Genomic DNA, 18,139 nt, shown 5'->3' with positions numbered 1-18,139 from the left:
AATATGTGGAGGAAATATATTCCTTTCAAGAATTACTGTACAGTTCCATATGCAGAAAACAATTGCCCTGTCTTACAGACAGCATAAGAATTTGTTTCAGCATCTTTAGCCAGAGTCTTCCTAAATAACATAAGATGTGTCCACATTAGTGATTTAGCATTGGAGGAGCGAGGGGGAAGGATTCCTTCTGCTTCAGCTTTGCCTTGTATCTATACTTGGAGCCTGGCGGTACTCACTTGAGTGAGACACACCACTGGTGGGTGCGTTTGAAGTAGTTTTCTTCCTGGTGGAACCAAGGCTGAAGCTAGACTCCAGGGTTTGGCAACGTGGACGCAGGGTTGTCCTGCAGTTAGTGCTCTAGGGTTGCCTGATGAGTGCCTTGAACTGGCAACTGGCTCAAGTTTCACTGCTGGTAGCAGCACAATGAGGACATTCGGTCCTACAACCAGAATGGTGTGCAGCAAATCAAACCCATCTCATTGTGCCACACAAGTTGGTAATGTAGATTTACCTGTCATGTCTTTATGCACAAGTTACTCTCCCTGAAGTTAGTGAACTGATTTCAAGTACAGGAGGACACTGAGTTTGGAACATGAACTATGTTAAAATCTGTATTTTTCTACTCTGAAAAAAAATCCCTCACCACAAAGATCCCCTTATTTTGAATTGTATTTTTGTAAGCAATTAATTCCCCAATTTTGAGATCCAAACAAAATAGTAATGTATTGTGCACTTTAGAATAAATACAGTATAGCAATTACAGTTAATTGCATATGAGATTCTCAGTGAGACCTAGGATGAAACAAAGGTGACAAGAAATTTACTAGACTGCACTTTCAGTGCCAAAATCAATTAAGACATTCCAAATCCTGTAAACATTAATAGTAATTAGTAACCTATGTGTCACTGTGCGTCTTTGAGTGATGTCCAGTATGTACTCTCTTGTGTTTAGCTACAGGGAAGACTTACTAACAAATCTTTTAAGAGACAGTCTGCAGCATACATTTATAGAGGGAGAACAAAATATCCGCTTGTATATATACTGCTGCTGCTGCCGCTGCCAGCGGCTTGAGCGTGTTCAGGCCAGCCTCTGGATGTCATTGATAGCATAAATACGGAATAATAATTAATTACTAGGCAATGCTAACTAAAATAGAATGAGGCTGAATACGAAGCTGTGTTCATAGCACTGAGCTTATTATTCAATTTGGCTCACTATTAGATGATGTTAGTAACAGGGGATTACAAATCCCTTCGGGGGTTATTCTGCAGTGAAATACCACCAGTTGCACAGTATCTTACTTCTTCTAAAACATAATTTCAAATGTATTAGGTTCACTCAAGCAATAAATAAGAAAAAGAGGATAAACAACCTTACCAGAGAGAGAAATTATAATCACTGTATACAGCATAGGTTTTTTTAAGACTAGTTTAATTATAATCAGTGATACACCCTCCATGTTATACACTGGTCTCTCCAGGTGGGTGTACATAAACAAATGGGATGTAGAGAAGGGACCATCAACTTTGCAACGTTCTTCTTGCAGACTCACGGCTGCTCTTCCTCAGGCCTGTTCCAAGGGGAGAACAACTGCTCTCCTTACCTCCCTCTCAGAATTGTAAAGGGAGTGTAAAGAAGAAAATGTTGGCAGCAGCCCCTTGTTCCCAGAAAGCGTAATACCACAGCAGTGGGATACTTAAGAAAACAGTGTGGAAACACTGAGCCACAGCTTTCATGTCTTCTCTCCTCCCCCAAGAATTGCTCAGCTGGATTGCTCTCAGATCTGGAGAATTCATTGGGTTTTGAAGAACTCCAAGAATTCTGCTACTTCTAAGGGAAAAACAAACATACGTAACAGAGTAAACTGATGGTAAATTTCTAGCCACTGTTTTTCCGTCTTCTGGTCTCTATATTTTTTATTCTTGCCCAGAAAAAAAATGCAACTAAAAATAGTAATGGGGGTTTCTTCTCAGCTCCCCAGAGACAGCTACAACCCACTTCCCTTGCAAACTGGAATACGCTGATGGGATTTGCTAATTTTTCAGCTACTTCAGCTAAATGATTTTAGAATAATTTTTTTGAACACTTGGTACTTTTTTCTTTGTCACCCAATATCCTTAGGTAGATAAGGCACTGACCAATTTCTACTGCTTATCCTGGTCCCACATGGGCCCCCAAAATATATAAAGAAAATGAGATTTAAAAAAAAAAAATCACACTTCTGATAGTTTGACTATATTATGAAAAAATATACCTAAACCTGTATTACATGAACATTATTTTAAATCTTCTCTTTAGAATCAGGTGCTTGTATACATCCTTCTCTCAGGGAGTGTCTGTGATCCTATTTCCTTTAAATTGACACTATTCCCACCATTGGGTTACCATTTAACAACCTATAGTTGCCTCACTAAGTTAGTGAAGATTACCTTTCACATTGTAAATTTCTAATTTTTGCTGACAGTGCATAGCATTGAGGGGAAAACTGATCACATTCTTATATTTTTAAGGAAGAATTTGTTAATTCTTGTAATTATGCTTGTTATAGCATACATTTATTATTCAAGTAAGACAAAATGGACTATAGGAGATGAGATCATTCAAAATGGATCACTATAACACTGGGATAAGTATTTTGAACAGAAACAGTCATTTCTTATTTTAGGCAACCACAAACTATAAGGCTTGGATTTTAAAAAATACGTGAAGGGCTTATATATCAAATTCCCACTCAGCTTCAGTGGGGTACGAGTAGTTTCACTCATGTACGTTTCTTTGAAAATTTTACTCTCAGAGATTATTTTGAGTGAAAGTAGTAGTACAGAAGTCATGAGGTCTGATTTAGTGGCTCTGGTTTAGCAGCTTTTGAAATCTGACTGACAGCAGGATTAAGTTTTGCCCCAAAATTACAGAAACTCGGATGAATGTAGGAAAAAGGAATAATTTTTTGAATGACTAAAATGTGAATGTTAAGAAAACAGAAAACATTTCACTTGTATGGAGAAGATTACATTCACTTAAGAAAAAAACTGACAAAAAGGAAGAAAAAGGGAAGGGGGAAAGGAAGAAGAAGGGAAAAGGACCATGAACTTCAAAGAGCTGCATGTTCCAAACTTCCAGACTTGTGAAAGTTGGGCTGTTAGCGGGTTGCTGAGTAGAGTTACCTCACTGTTAAACAATTTCTCTGGAGGACTTTCATGTAAGGGGTGGGTGATTCATTTTATAAGTTTCCTAAACATGAGCAAGACATGTATGTTGAGGTATACTGAAATTAATAAACAAATATGTATCCTTAATAACGAGTAAATTGAGACAGTAAAAATACACTGTTTAATCCCAAGTGTGTGTGTGTGTGGGGGGGTGCAAACTGGAGAATAGAGGCACGTTAAAAAGGCCTCTCCCTCCAAGAAACATACTTTGTATTGTGCATTTCTGCTACACTAATGTGAACAGTATTACTATTATAGTAGTCCTTTCAGTTTCAGTCTCAAATGATGTCACGCTGAGATGTGCATTTGCAGTCCAACCCAGGCCATGAAAGTAAATGTTTGAAACTCTTATGCCGAAAAAGGGGCAGTAAACGGCAAAATGCTGGGATATGCAAAAGATAACTAAAAGTTACCCTGTTATTACTGTTGCGCACTCAGATGCAGGCTAGAGTGAGGGGTGGGATTTAGGTCTGAAAACATAAATCCAAGCTTGCAAACAGACATCATGAATAAGTTCCATAGCTAAACATTCAGATTAAAACCAGCACAGAAACAGAGGTTTTGAAATCCTCCTTATGCTTTTATTTATTCCCATTTGAGTGTGTATTCCATCAAATCTCTGCCTCTCAATTATGGCTTCCGTGCTGATAACAGAGGCACATTTCTATTTGCTAACCTACACAGGAGGAAAATATATTCTGTTTATTATTTATAAGAGTAAAGTGCTGAGAGGCCCCAACAAAGCACAGGCTCTTGTTGCCTGTTCACTATGAAAACAGAGCACTCCGTATTCAGGAAGACTACTTTCCACCTAAGTCCTTGGGCCCACTGTTTTCTCTTGGCTGCTTTTTAGGCAGTTTTCTGCTCAGTGCTTTACTGACATCACGCTTGAGACATGCCCTTCTTTCTCCGCTGATTACAGACAAGGGATTAGCTGGAATTTTAACTGCATATCAGGACTGAAAAGGCAACTGAAATGGCAGGGGAAAAGCAGCACTGAGAGATTTCTCCAAGATAACACCCCAGGTGACTGGCATAGTTAAGAAAAGAGCCTTAGTTTTCACAGTCCCCAACTAGTAATCTATTCCAGTCAACTAAACCACACTACTGTCTCTAAACAAACATCCCTGAATCAAACAAGTTTGTATTAACATATTGTAGAGTAATATTTGATTCACAGGATTTACAGCCAGACATCTCCTATGCTGTTTTGTATGTTCACAGTCCTCCTTAGCTGGGGCTAAGTCCTCCCATTACCTTGAACCAAGCGTGTCAGCATCATTCCTTTCATTCAACTGCTGAGTCAGGAAATACTCTGTAAAAGCTTGCTTTTTTCCCCTTCTTTTTCTCCAAAGACTAATAGGTAGAAGAATAAGCAACATTTGGGTTTTTAAACTCAACAATATTAGTATTTATCTCAGAAGTACTTAAGGACTTAGCATCTATTTGCTGTCATTTACTGGGAACAGTACTGCTTGAAACATTGTAAAAGGCGTCTTTCCTTGTTAATCAAGGGCTAGTCACGCAATGCTTGTGTATCTAACATTTTCTCTACTCCTGTCCTAAGAAAACTATTTTTATTAGCAAAATTCCAGATTTAATAAACCTGGCATGTGCTATACTATTTACAGTGAATCCAAGATCTTATGTGAATACCCACTTTGAGGTGATGTTTCTTTTAACATCGATGATGTTATGATTGCAATAAATACACTGGAATGGCTGCCAAGCATGTTTCAAAGTGCTGGGACTGCTACAGAAAAATAAGAATTGCTCCTCTTTTACAACTTCGGATGTTTTATACTGTTGGAGTCTAAGGACTTGTGTATTTCCCAGATGCAGCTGGCTGTTCTTGCTGTCATGCATTCCACTACACTCCTTTACTGATTGCTTTATCACATCTAGTTTGCTCATATATCTTTGAGATAGCATTTTAAGGCACTAATTTTACAGCTTTCTGATCTGTTTTGCTTACTGAGAAAATAAAAAGGGAGTTTTACATGGTAAACACACTAGGTCTTGATGCAGCAGTGATGATTCGAGAAAGGAAAATAGCAGAGGATGGAGGGACTGCACAGCTTCTTTGCTCCTCCATCTTCTATACAGCATACGTCATACTAGATACTGTTAACAGGGCTGGGGAGAAGGAACGGAGAATGGAGAGAGAAAAGCGAAGGGAAGAGAGAGGGCTGAACTCCTCTCTGTACACTGTTAAATTTACCCTTGGCAAAAACATCTCACAAAGTCAGCAAGACTGTCCTGAGAGGAAATCCAGTGTGGGAGACAATTAAGGATGCTGCTCAAGAAAAAAGGGCCTGGTGAAATAAAAGGCAGTACTGATTTGGGGTTTTGAATTCCCTAATTCCCCTCCCCTCCTCCCTGGCTCTCATGATTTTGAATGAAACATTAATACTGCTTCAGATGCTTCTTCCCTCCAAGGCCAATCAGCTGCTCGGCAGGGCGTGAAGCGGTTGTTCATTTGAACAGCTAACAAGGGAGTGGAAGGACAGAGCTAATTCTAAGGCTTTTCAAGCACCGCTGAAGCTCACATTTGCCTTGACACACAGGGAATGACCTGAAGAGCCTTTCTCCACTTTGGAATAAGAGAATTGGTGCTGTATTAACTCTGCGTAAACAAGCCTGACTTGTCAGAAGAGATAATTTTTCACGATATGACCATAAACATAGTTTTAAGATTGGAGTAGACACCTTGTCTGGCTTAGTACCATGGCAACAACTACCACTGGAAATCTTCCTCATAAAGAGGGGTACAGAAAGAAGGAGGTAAAACAGCCAAACCACTGAAAATGTCAAATCCCAAGACTTCCATTTTAACAAAATTTCTGTTCCTTTTTCTCTCGGTACAGAGCCTTTAGGATGAGAAGTGAATTCTGAGATTGAATTTTAGATGTTCCTGAAGGTGAAAAATTGCTTCCCCCCAATTTGGGAAGGAAAAAAAGTTGAGGTGGCTGAAGGTGTTGCTGGTTCTGTTGCTATTAAGGTCTGTTCTGGTTTCCAGCTCCCAAGAAAAACAGAAAAGAAGGAAGAAAAATACATCAAAGGAAGAAAGAGCAGTTTTTGTTCACAGTGCTGGGTCTCACTTGTAACACTACACCACAGAAAGACAGATACAGTAATTACTATCAAATCGCTCTGGCAAACCTATACCTGTGCACTGCTATTTTGGGCACTGCTTTTAGCTATTTTATCATCACTGGCTCATAGCAGCAGTATGAAAGAAATCATCTTGACTAGTCAAATCACTCTTTATAACATAACGACAACAGAACAAGGGACAGGTAGAGAATGAATAAGGTAGGCAGGAACAAGACATTAACTCGAGAATGAGAGCAGATATAAAAATGTTACACTTTCTGCAGTTCACAGAAGCTGGCAGGAACAGTGATGCTGCTGCATAGAAAAGAGCTGAGGTGACAGGTTTTCCTTATTAGGTGAAGCCACGATGGCCAAGCTTCTCTTTCCTGCTTAGCCACAGCCCCAATGTCAGTGTCAAATCCTGCTTTCTCAGGCAGGCTTACCAAACTATGAACCCTCAAAAAACCCCCCCAACAACAAACAAAAAAGCAATGAGCATCTGGTGGGACCCCAAGACAGCCAAAGCATTTGGACAGATCTGCTTTTATCTTTTTCTGCAGTGAAATCCCCGAAGAAGCTTAAAACACTTTTAAATTCAGGAAAAAAGGCAAATCTTAGTGTAATATAAACCAGAAATATAACTTCTTACAACAGAGGTATAACAAGGTATAGCCACAACTTTTCCTGTCTACTGTGTCCCTGTAGGCAGGTCCTCAAAACCCCAGGCTTCAACTCAGTTAACTCTAATTTCCGAGTGACAGCAAATCTGCTTGGTGCTCTTTGGTCCCTTAGGAACATGAGTGATGTCTCCCTCTTCAGAGGCTTGGCCGCCTGTTCTGCTCCTCACGTCCATCTCCAGAGCAGCACAAGCAACAGGCTTCATGCTTGTGCCTGCTGCACCATGAGGTTTCACCCCTCTTTCTTAGTGGAACAGCTATAAATTTAGAACAAACAAATCAAATGAAAAAAAATAGGTCAACACCTCACCTTTCTGTTTACCAGCTAAGCCTAATTTCTGGTCTCCACTTTTTTTTTTTTTTTGACTTATTAATCATCATTAATATTTGTCAATTTAAAAAAAAAAAAAAAAAAAAAGGAGGAAAAGTTTAAGTTAGACTTTTGTTACCATGGATGCCTTAGTGGCATCTGCAGAAATAGGAGCCTTTCCTGATGGCATGATCTACTGCAGAAGGGAGGACAATTGTGGAATTAAACAAAATCAGAGCTATTAGTTTAGATTTGTGTCTTATATTACCCCAAGCAAATTGGTAAACCTTAAAAAAAATAGTACCGATAAGAGAATTTTCTGTTCAGAGCTTTATGTATTGTTTTTAAGCAATACCAGATCTGTTTTCTCTTGTATTTGGTTGCTAGTGGACCTAAAAGCTCTTTTCAGCAGGTAAGAATTGCCATAATGCCACTGCTACATATCCTACATCAGCCCTACTACAGGGAATAGAATAGCACTCAGCAAGAACCAACTCAATACCTGCTTTATTTCCCTGTAGCCAGACTCAGGAAACACTCTCTTCCTTTATGCTGTGCAGAGAGACCTTAGCATAATGAATACGCGAGATCACGCTGTTTATGGTAGCCTTCCCAAAAGAAGATAGGCATTAATTTTATCCATTAAACTTCTCTAGGGGGAAAAAAAATTAAAGAAACTTCTCTTTTAAATGGGTAAAGCATCTGCTACAAATGGAAACAGAAGATCATAAGACTGTTGGTCTCATTGATCATTTTCTAATTAGCATTGTACATTCCTTTCTGTGTATTATAGTAGGATAATTCTTACTGAATTACAAGTGGTAATTATTTATATAATTTGATAAAAGTGAGAAACACCTTTTGTAATATCTTAACATGTATTAGTGAAACCATTAAGGCCATAGGCATGAACCTCTTGCAAATTACAAAATAAGTAGAAGGTTTTAAAAGGGAACGCTAAAGAGTACTTTGTACAGCTGTGGCCAGATGCCCAATGAGATAATCTGTGTGTAAGATGGGTCAAACATTATATATTGATTGATTAAACAGCAATACAATTACATTCTGAAATTACACTAAATGTGAGGAGAAAACAAACCATACTGTTGAGGTCAGAGAATTAAAACACAGATGAATTAAAAATATTAGAAATATGGGCAGTAAATAAAATGAGATGCTGCTTGAGAAATGGAGTGGGAACACTCAGATGAAAAAACATCTGAAGCACAGGTATATACACACACAATCTAGAAAAAGAATGGAGAAACCAGACACAAAGTAACCTGGGTGGGAATGATGAAGACTGGTTTACAAGAAGAAATTTTAAAAGATAAATATTTAGTGATTTGTATACACACAAAAACAGTCCATCAGATGGGGAAAGGAAATATTTGGGGCATTTCACAGACAGTAAGATAGAATTAAGAAATTTTGAACAAACTTCCTGATGGAAATGTAGCAAACTGAGGAAACGTATTTCCAAGGCAAGTCAGTAAGGCTTTCTTTTGGTGTGCATGTAAAACTAAACTGGGGGAAAAAAAAAAGCGAGAAAGTATACTGGAAGGAATGATCCTATTTCAAATCCTAATTCTTATTATTTTACATGCCCTTTGAAAGTTTTAACTCCAAAATCATTAGTGCCTGACTTTTTTTTGTTAGTATGGTGGATTTACATCAACATTCTAAATGCTTTTTCTGACAGATTATGTATTCTTGGACTCTTCCAACGTTCATCTTTGCTAGACACACATCAACTGTAAATTGGCTCAAGACATACAGACACATATGCCGGTTTCGACTGCATCCACTGTATTTCTGAATTCCAACTAACCATAGGAAGTATACAAGATAAAATCCTATAGAGTACATGTCTGCCAAAGGAAGCCAAACTGATTTTACTTGGCTAATGAATGTCTAAAATAAAAAAAAAACGCAGCTGAACATATTGAGCAACTTAAAACACACAAGATTCAGTGTGATTACAACAGCTAATGTAACAAATGTGCAAACCACCAGCTGTTACACATAACATTTTCTTTATGTGACAGAATTTTTTCTGTACTCTGCAAATAAATGGATCAAGTACTCACTACTTAACAGTACTACAGAACATGCAAAAAAGATTTATCTTGTAAGATGATGAACTTTAGGAATTACAGATTTTATAAGTTGCAACTGACAGCATTTTCATGAAAAATCCTTCCATCTCTAATTAATTATTCTGAATTCTTACCCCTTGAACTAAAATTTTGTTAGCAATATGAAAGGGACATAAAGCTTTAGACCAAAGTAATCTCTCTTTATCTCTTTGGTCTAAATAAAGCCACAAAAGAGCTTAAATTAATGACAAAATATAGCAAAAGATGCACAATACAATGTTCTTAAGTACAGCTTTGCACTAAACCAACAATGATCATTATTTTCAGGGGGGGGAAAACTAAAACCTAGAAATGTGGTTTTAAACATAAATACATAAATTGCAGTTTATGTTCAACCTCTACTTATTACACACTAAAGATGCTATAGTGCTGCAAAGCCTCAAGACTGAATTTAACTGGATGTGCTGTTATGACAGCAATAATTTTGGACTTACATTTCCAGGTGTCTCAACTGTCAGCATAATTAAACTCTCACAAGTTAGTTTGGAAAAGAAATTTCCAGAAAGCTATCTGGGGGTACATGTGGCCAATCATTTGTACTTGGGTCACTAAATGTATGGATCACACAAAAACGTAACAATTCAGAATTCTACCAGCACTGAGAAATGGCATTATTGTAACACAGGTTCATGTTTCTTGAGGAGTTAATGACCCATAAATCCATTACAGTAACACCTCTACTTAAGTGATCAGAGCTTTGTGTCTCCAAATGTAAACTGTTGCCTGCGGAAAGCTTATGGATATTTCTTAGGAAACTATAATTAGCAAATTCTTTCCCCTCTCCCCCCTATCTAGGAGGAATGTGCAAATCCCATTGAAATAAGAGTTACAACAAATGCAGTGATAAAGTTTTAGTGGCAAGTACAGTCGTATGTACAAGGGCTAAATTTAGCCTACTGTTTTTCATCAGCAAAACCGGCATTTAAGATGAGAATTCAGGCATAAGACAGACTGTATGCTATTTAGCCATCCTAATTTTTAAAAGGTTGATGTTTTTGTCATTACTCTTTAGGTTATTTTCAATGATATATATTTTTGTTACTCACAGTTCAACATAACCATTTTCTTTAACGTTCCCCGCACATTTGGAAGAGACTTGCATAAACTGTGGGATGACTGTAGAGATAACTGACTTCTGATTCAATTGGTATGTTATTCTAACTCTTAGGATTACCTCACAAATCTGCTTGCAATGACTTCAGTAAATAAATATTATTTATATATATACAGTCAATACAGTAAACAAGTAAACATACTTTTTTTTGTTAAATACAAAGGGGTCTAGTTGGCATCAGTCTATTTAACACAAGCATAACACAATGTTATGCTATAGTTTCAGTGCATAAGTGCATACTGTAAACAACAGGCATTTGGTATAATTCCCATATAAGTGAGAAGTAAAGCCAAAATGGAAATGGAAGCCCCAGAAAGCTCTTGCTTTCCACACCTATACTGAATATGGATGCAGAGGCCAAGAAGGGCTAGAAGCCACCTTCCTCTTGTCTTTTTCTCATACAGTTAAACTTGCTCTCCTCCTCACAGTGTCCAAGAGCAGCCGCGGGACAGCAGTGGCAGAGTCAGAGGGACTACAGAAAACCGACTCATGTTTGTCTTCTCAAGTTAGAGGAAAGTACTACGACACCAAAGTTGCTTTGCACCGCTGAAAAATGTAAAGTGATTTCAGTAGTGCAAGGATCTGTCCTTTCATGTTTGAACAGTATTTAATATGACTATGCTCCAACCTGATCAAAGCTCAAGATCAGTTTTATCGTAAGAATGATCTTTGTAGTCTTCCTTTTCTCTGGTTCTGAAGTCTAAATTATAACTTAAACATCTATACATCTTTAGGTTACCTGCAAAAAGAACAAAAATCTATTCTAGGAAACAGTTATATGCAGTTATAGTAAAGCAAAATCTTTACTTTACTTTTCATTTATTTAAATTAATTTACTTTAATTACAGCTTCAAATCGTTATTAAGCACACAGGTATTCCCTTTTCTTTGAACATAATTTGCTGTTTTCTACACTTTGTTTCAAAGTTTAGTTATCTGTTTAAAACAAATTTCCCAGGAAAAACCAATACTAAACTCTTTCAGTATGACAGGAAAATCTCTGAGAGCCTAGTTGTTTAAAGAGAATTAAACTAGCAGAGCATCTTAGAATACAAGCAACAGGAAATAGTTATTTTTACCTTCTGCAAACTTGTTCCTGACTTTTCAAAAAAGAAAAAGAATACGTATTTTTAGTCTAAAATACATAACATCACTGCATTTTTTTTAAACTCTTGAAACAGCACTTTGGTTCTTGAAACCCAAAGGAACTTGGGCCTCACACTTCTTCATTCAACACCATGTCAGTGAATATGATTCATACTTGTCCTCTATCTTGCAAAAAGTTTTGCACTAGCACAACATATAGAATACTATCAATTTGGAGTGGCAGCATTTTACATTCATTTTGCAGGAGGAAAATAAAAATACAGGAAGCAATGGCTCATAATGAGTAAAATAAAAATAAAAAACATACTGAAAGTTTTTTCACCCACTCAAATCTTTTTCATGTCTTTACAACTTGTAAGTGCTTTTTGCATTTATCTAGATAAATCTAGATGTACTTAGCACCTTGATGAAACTCTCTAGCTGGATATGTTCCTGGAATACCCTCTTAAGAAGTTAAACTACTTTCTGAGGACAGGTTTTGTTTTTAAACTCAGTTCTGAATTAAAGGGAAGCTTGCTGGGAGACTATTTAATTGCAAGTATTAGCTTCCTAGGGAATGACCAGTCTATCGGAACGATACTCTCCACAGAAAACCTTGGCTCTCACATTCCACCAGTGGGCTGGGAGGCCACGTTTATGCCAGTCAGGCCTTTTTGTTTCTTTGTGCTTTTCTCTTTCCTGAAGTTGAAAGTATACATTAAAAAATAAAGTACTGATTAATAAGATTCTTAAATTCTACTGCAAGACCATAACTGCACCTTCTCACACATTGTGTCTTCAATATCCATCACATTTCCATGCCCACATTTTTTAGTTTCTTGATTGTCAACTATATTTACCTCCATCAAGTACTAAAATCTGATTTTCTGTCACTGTACAATATTGATCTCGTACTTATGACCTGTAGCATATTTTTATGCCTAATGGCCATCACTATACCCACAATATTCACCATGTATTCTGTTTTAGCATCTATTAGTCAGTTTTAAAGCACATAATTAAGAATATTTTAAGACCTTACTGGCTTATCCTCAAGATGTGCAATCCAACACAACAGAAAAGGAAAGCAAACTTTACTTTTTATTTCTATTCATTTTTCTGCTACGAAATTAATGAAAATTCATTATGATTAATGGCCTAGACTTTTTTTATATCCCTTATCTTCGTAAGCATCTTTTTTTATCCAGTCCTCAGGTTCATAACAGCTTCCTCTGACCTTTTTAAATTTTTTATTCCAAGTTTTCAAGGGTTGCATACTTTTTAACTAAAGGAAGAAAAATTCAATCTGTAGAATGTGCTAAGGAGATGAAGTTTTGTGTAAGGTAGTCTCGGTGTCCAACTCTTTTATACTTTTCCTTTATATAACTTAATTTTACTGATATTCAGCAAATGCCACCAAACATATAACTATGCATTAAGCACTTTGTTGCTATATCTAGCAGTCACTGGAAGTTATGCAGGCAGCACAAGCTGCTGCAAAGTTGGCAAAACACTACAACAAAGGCAGTGCAGAAATTCATCAGGTCTACAAAGAGCAATGGCAGCCTACCACTGCCATCTCTGGGAAGCTGGTTTTTTAAAAACCAAGATTCACTACAGAACAACAACAAAAAAATCCCCAAAAGACCCAGAATCACCTACACCCAAGAACTACAACAACTAGTGGCAAAAGCTTTAAGGTTGATTTCTGAAATGTCTGAAATGCAACTCTAAAGCAGTCAAATCAGCTACAACAGAAGTGTAATTCACAGTCACGTACCAGGTAGACTGAGAACAGGGCACTAGCTCCAGCCACCAAAAGACTTTCTTTCTCTCTTCTATGCCAAACGCTAAACTATCCTAAATCAAAACCATGTAACTCTTCCTCTTGATTCCCCGCCCCCCCCCACCACAAAGTGTCCATCTTTTAAAAAGTCCAAAGATGTACAAAAACCTTTACACCCTTTCTGGTAGGCTTCATTCATGCCACACCAAGTTTTTCAGTTAAGAAGTTGCAAGCTATATCTATAAGAGAAGTGGTCCACATGGAAATGCAACTTTTTTTTGGTCTTAATTCATCTTTTAATGGTCAGTCTCTCCATTAGGATTTTCTGCCTTCATGGTTTTTTTTCTTTGTTTTGTTTTTTTTTTTTTTTTTTTTTTTTACACATTAGTATAATTCTTCTAGTCAAGCAACTTCCATTCCTCATCTACAATATTTGCTTTATCTGGTGTCATGGGGTGATATTACATGATCTTGAGTGATTGTTTTCAAATGCCCATATGACTAACACGGTTTTCACTTCAATATCTCTAAGAGGTCCATATGACTCTCCCTTATGAATGTATTACATACTTGGTGTGCTCAGACTTAGCAATTTACCCTCATAAAACCCTTCTATGATATAGAAATATTATCAACATTTTACAAATAGGGAATGGAGCAATGGAATAGAAAAAGATCAAGCTTATTGAAGTATCTAAATACTTAAGGATGCCTATTGGGATTTTCAAGGGTGGTCTGACATATAACTCTTATTGAACTAATTGAAGATTTTTCACTAAATGCCTAATCTGCATTTTTAGTTTTCTGAAAACCTTTAAAACTTGACTCACCCATGTCACCCTTTACATCCAGTGGACCAGCGTGTTAAACATGGAACTCATTAGCCGTTAAACTTAATGCTCTAAGCACTGTGCAGCACTTCCCGTAATAGGGCAAATTACATGAAAACTAAAGATGCTGTGCATACCACAAGCATCCAGTCCCCTCCTGTCCCCATCCCTCCTGCCCTCCCGCTCAGAGTCACACACCAAATCCTCAGACGACGGGGAGCCACACAGCCAGCCACATCAGATGTCAGGCAAGAAACGAGTGGGTCTCCAGGGATCTGGCTGCTCAGTGCTGGGACTGAGGGGCGCCAGGAGGTTGAGCTTGTAGACAAACCCTGATATCAGGCTCAGCAACCCCTCAGCTCACTCCCTCCCTCAATTAGGGTTTGATTTTTCCAATAACTACTGCACCTGTACAGCCCCCCTACCGCTCACGTAACAGAGCCAACATACATGAATGGCTCAAACCAAATGTGCTGTAAAATCATCTGTATCCACCACGTAGCTGGGTTTAGGCAAGTAGCCACTTTATTGCAGAAAGACTTCTATAAGCATGGGGAAATGCTTTAATTCCTGTACAACAGCTAATCATGTATGTTTTCTAGCTGCACTTTTCTCAACTCTAACAAAGTTGTACACATTTTTAGAAAGCTTTTTTGGCTGGCCTAAGAGGGAGTTACTCAGTTTGGCTAATGCACCTCACCTTCACATGGAGGGGGGGGGGGAAGTTATAACAAGGATAGCTTCATCTTTTGCCTAATTCTGCCAAGAAGATGCTGTCTCTCAGCACAGGTTTTCTTCACACCCCTATGTTTAGACCACTAGTGGCTGGAAAGTGAATGGATCAGCTGTCAGGGCTTTTTAATGCCATTTTGCCACTGTTAAGTCAATGAAACTCACTACGTAAATCAAGCTGGATTTGGTCAATGTACTACCCTTTGATTGTGAATCGTATTGCTTCTTTTTGCAAGTCATGTACACTGTCTTCTTACAGTCCATACCATCACATCCAAGGACCAGCTAAACAAACCACATGGCCAGCCAGTTTACTGGGACAATATATGCATTTTAATCAAAGAAATAATATAAGACAAGGTAAATTAAAAAATTACTGACATTGCTACCCTACGGAAGTGGTTTCCAAGTCAGGGCTTATGGATAACATGTTGGCTGCTAGACCCTCTGAGGCTGGCTGCAGCTGCAAAAAATGAAAATGTTAAAATTGAGGCCAACAGGAAGATGCTGCTTGCAGCATAATTGCTCACTGTTGCTGCACATTGGCTGGCGAAGGTTAGGGACCACTGTTCTGTGTAATGGAGCAGGTTTGTAACAATACCAGAAGGCTGTTGTATAATAACGGTTTAAGCAAAACAGGTAGAAATAACTACAGATTTTAATTTTTTTTTTTGTCTTTAGGTGGAGGTGATAAATTTTTACTGAGCACACCATGTTTTAAAAATGCTCCCAAACAGATGCCAGGTACTCTTTTTGCCCGAGGCTGATGGAAAAAAAAGCAGGTAGCTTCTGAAAGAAATCTGAAAAGCTGTTATCCAAGTAGCTGAGGTTAAAGTCTCCATAGGCATTTCAAGTAATTTAGTATTCAAAGTGAGCACTGATTTAAGTAGACATTTTTGGAATCATCACCTGATATACAAATATGTGATTGATCCCTTGGTAAATGAAAATTACAGAAAATCACAGGTGTCTGTCACAAAAATTACTGCTTATATGAACAAAGCAATTAAATCTGCCTATATGAACAAAACAATTAAATTTGCCTAATTTTAAAGAATCCTTATCAAACATTGCATGAATCAGTTTAATTTGAATATTTTTAAGTGAGTGAAAAGCCAGAATGGCCGCTAATAGCTTTGGATACAAGCAAACTGAATGTCAGAAAAACCCTTATTCATTTTTTATGATAGCAATCTTTTTTTCCCCCAAAATTTTTTTCTTAGTTTTACTTGTTTCCTCCAGGCCTTTTAGCACATCCAAGCATTTGTCAGTAAGTTGCACTCTGAGTGTTACTTCAGACTCACTAAATTACAGAAAAATATTTAAGAATAGTGTCATTAGACTGGCCTATGCTAAATGAACTAATTTATTTCAGAGAATATTAAAGAAATTAATACTGTGCTGTGATGATCATCTGATCTAACAGCAAGGCTTTCCAGTACTGCAAACATTTATCAGCTTCTATTTTAACTCTCTAAATTTCTCCTCATACTGAGCAAACTCAACTTGATGGTGTAAAAATAAATATAATAAACTCCTACTTCAAATTGCAATTTGCAATGTACAGAACATCATCAATCTTTCAACATTTTTGTGCAGCTGGAGCTCAGCTTCCTTATTAAAAAGCTTCCTTAAGTTAAAGTTTTTAGGTCAAAGTGTTATGCCAAGATATGACAAGGCAACCGTAATCCAGACACACACACACACACACAAAACCACTCAGTGTACATCTTGTCAGACCTACAACCCCCACATCTGCTACAGAAATGCAAGAAATAGTCTTTTTAGCTTGTGAAACACAGAACTGGAAAGTTAGGTTGAATTGTGTTGTATTTAAACTGAGCTAGGACCTCCCCTCCCCCGTCTCAACGATTAAACCCAAAGTGATGGGGAGGGCCACAGGAGCACAAGAAAAGACCCTTGAAGCTTGTGACACTGCAGCAAGCTACGGAGGAGGCAGCGCTGGGCAGGGAGGCTCCGACCCGCTCCAGGGCCAGGCTCAGCCGAGGCAAGCGGCCGGGGCACCCTGGCCAGCCGAGGGAGAAAGTTGCCTGCCACCCTGCCCGCACCCCGCGCTGCCGGCACTCGGGCAGTTAACACCCGGCTCCAGCGGGGAGAGCTGCCAAACGAGGGGGTTTGCATCTCCGCGAACAGCTGGGCGCTGCACGCCTGTAACGGAGACCCGGCGGCACCGGGCGGAGCAGCCGGGCCCGGACGAGCGTCCTTCCCCGGGCCAGATCGGGGCAACCCCCCCCCCTAGCCCCGGGCTCCTGGGAGCCCCCCCTCCTTCTTCGCTCCCCGGCCGCTCGCATCCCGGGGCAGCCCCCGCCGTGCCGGCAGGCCTCGCCTCGCGGCACCCGGCCTCCGAGGGATGCTCGGGGATGTTCACCCTCCTCCTGTAGCCAGGGGACGGGGGAGGCCGCCGGTGCCCGCGCCCAGCCCGCACCCCTAACGGCGGCGGCCGTACCTGAGTCGGTGAGGCGGGGCCGGGCTCTGTCCCGCAGGTAGTAGATGAAATCCCGGCAGTTCTCGTTCTCCACCGCCCCGACGGAGCACAGCTCGGCCAGCAGCTGCAGCGCTTTCTGGCAAATCTCGTCCTCCCTGTCGCCGGGCATCGCCCCCCAGCATCCTCGGGAGCGGAGCGGAGCCCTGCGGTCAGGCGCCGCGCCGCTGCCCGCCGCCCGCCTGCAGCCGCCCGCGCCGCCGGGCCGCCGCCCGCATCCTCAGCCAGCGGCGCCCGCCCCGCCGGGCCGGGCCGGGCCGGGCCGGGCCGCCCGCCGCTCCCCCCCGCCCCCGCTGCCGGCTTCGTCCCGCCGCCTCCTGCGCGCCGCGCCGCTGCCGGGGGCGGAGGAGGGGGGGGGGGGGTGTCCCACCAGTTGAATGCGAGGGCGGGAGGGCCGGCGCCGCGACCGCCCAGCCGCGCTGGCGCAGCTCTCCCCCGCGGCGGGAGCGGGCGGGGGGCCGGCCGTGCCTCCGCCCGAGCGGGCTGGCCGCCGCGCCCCTCTCCGCCCCCCGGGGCAGGGCTGCCCCCGGACCCCGGCCCGCGTCCTGCCCGGGGGGGGGGGCCGAGCGGCACCCCTCCAGCCGAGATCCTCGGCCGCGTCTGAAAGCAGGCGCGGATGAAAACTTCGGAAGCGGCG

At 40.3% G+C, this 18,139-nt stretch overlaps 1 protein-coding gene across 1 annotated transcript in view; it reads right to left on the bottom strand.

Annotated features, from left to right (window-relative positions):
- LOC127016950 (synaptotagmin-9-like) overlaps window positions 1-17,614 on the bottom strand; it is a 69,912-nt gene extending 52,298 nt beyond the window's left edge. The window contains 1 exon segment of the mRNA XM_050897791.1: window positions 17,467-17,614. Within this exon segment, the coding sequence (XP_050753748.1) occupies window positions 17,467-17,614 (148 nt within the window).
- Between the last annotated feature and the right edge of the window lie 525 nt (window positions 17,615-18,139).

Source organism: Gymnogyps californianus, chromosome 5 (assembly GCF_018139145.2).
Source record: "Gymnogyps californianus isolate 813 chromosome 5, ASM1813914v2, whole genome shotgun sequence".
In the NCBI taxonomy this organism is placed as follows: domain Eukaryota; kingdom Metazoa; phylum Chordata; class Aves; order Accipitriformes; family Cathartidae; genus Gymnogyps; species Gymnogyps californianus.
The sequence above is the reverse complement of the archived record's forward strand: the minus strand, read 5'-3'. Positions and strand labels throughout refer to the sequence as shown.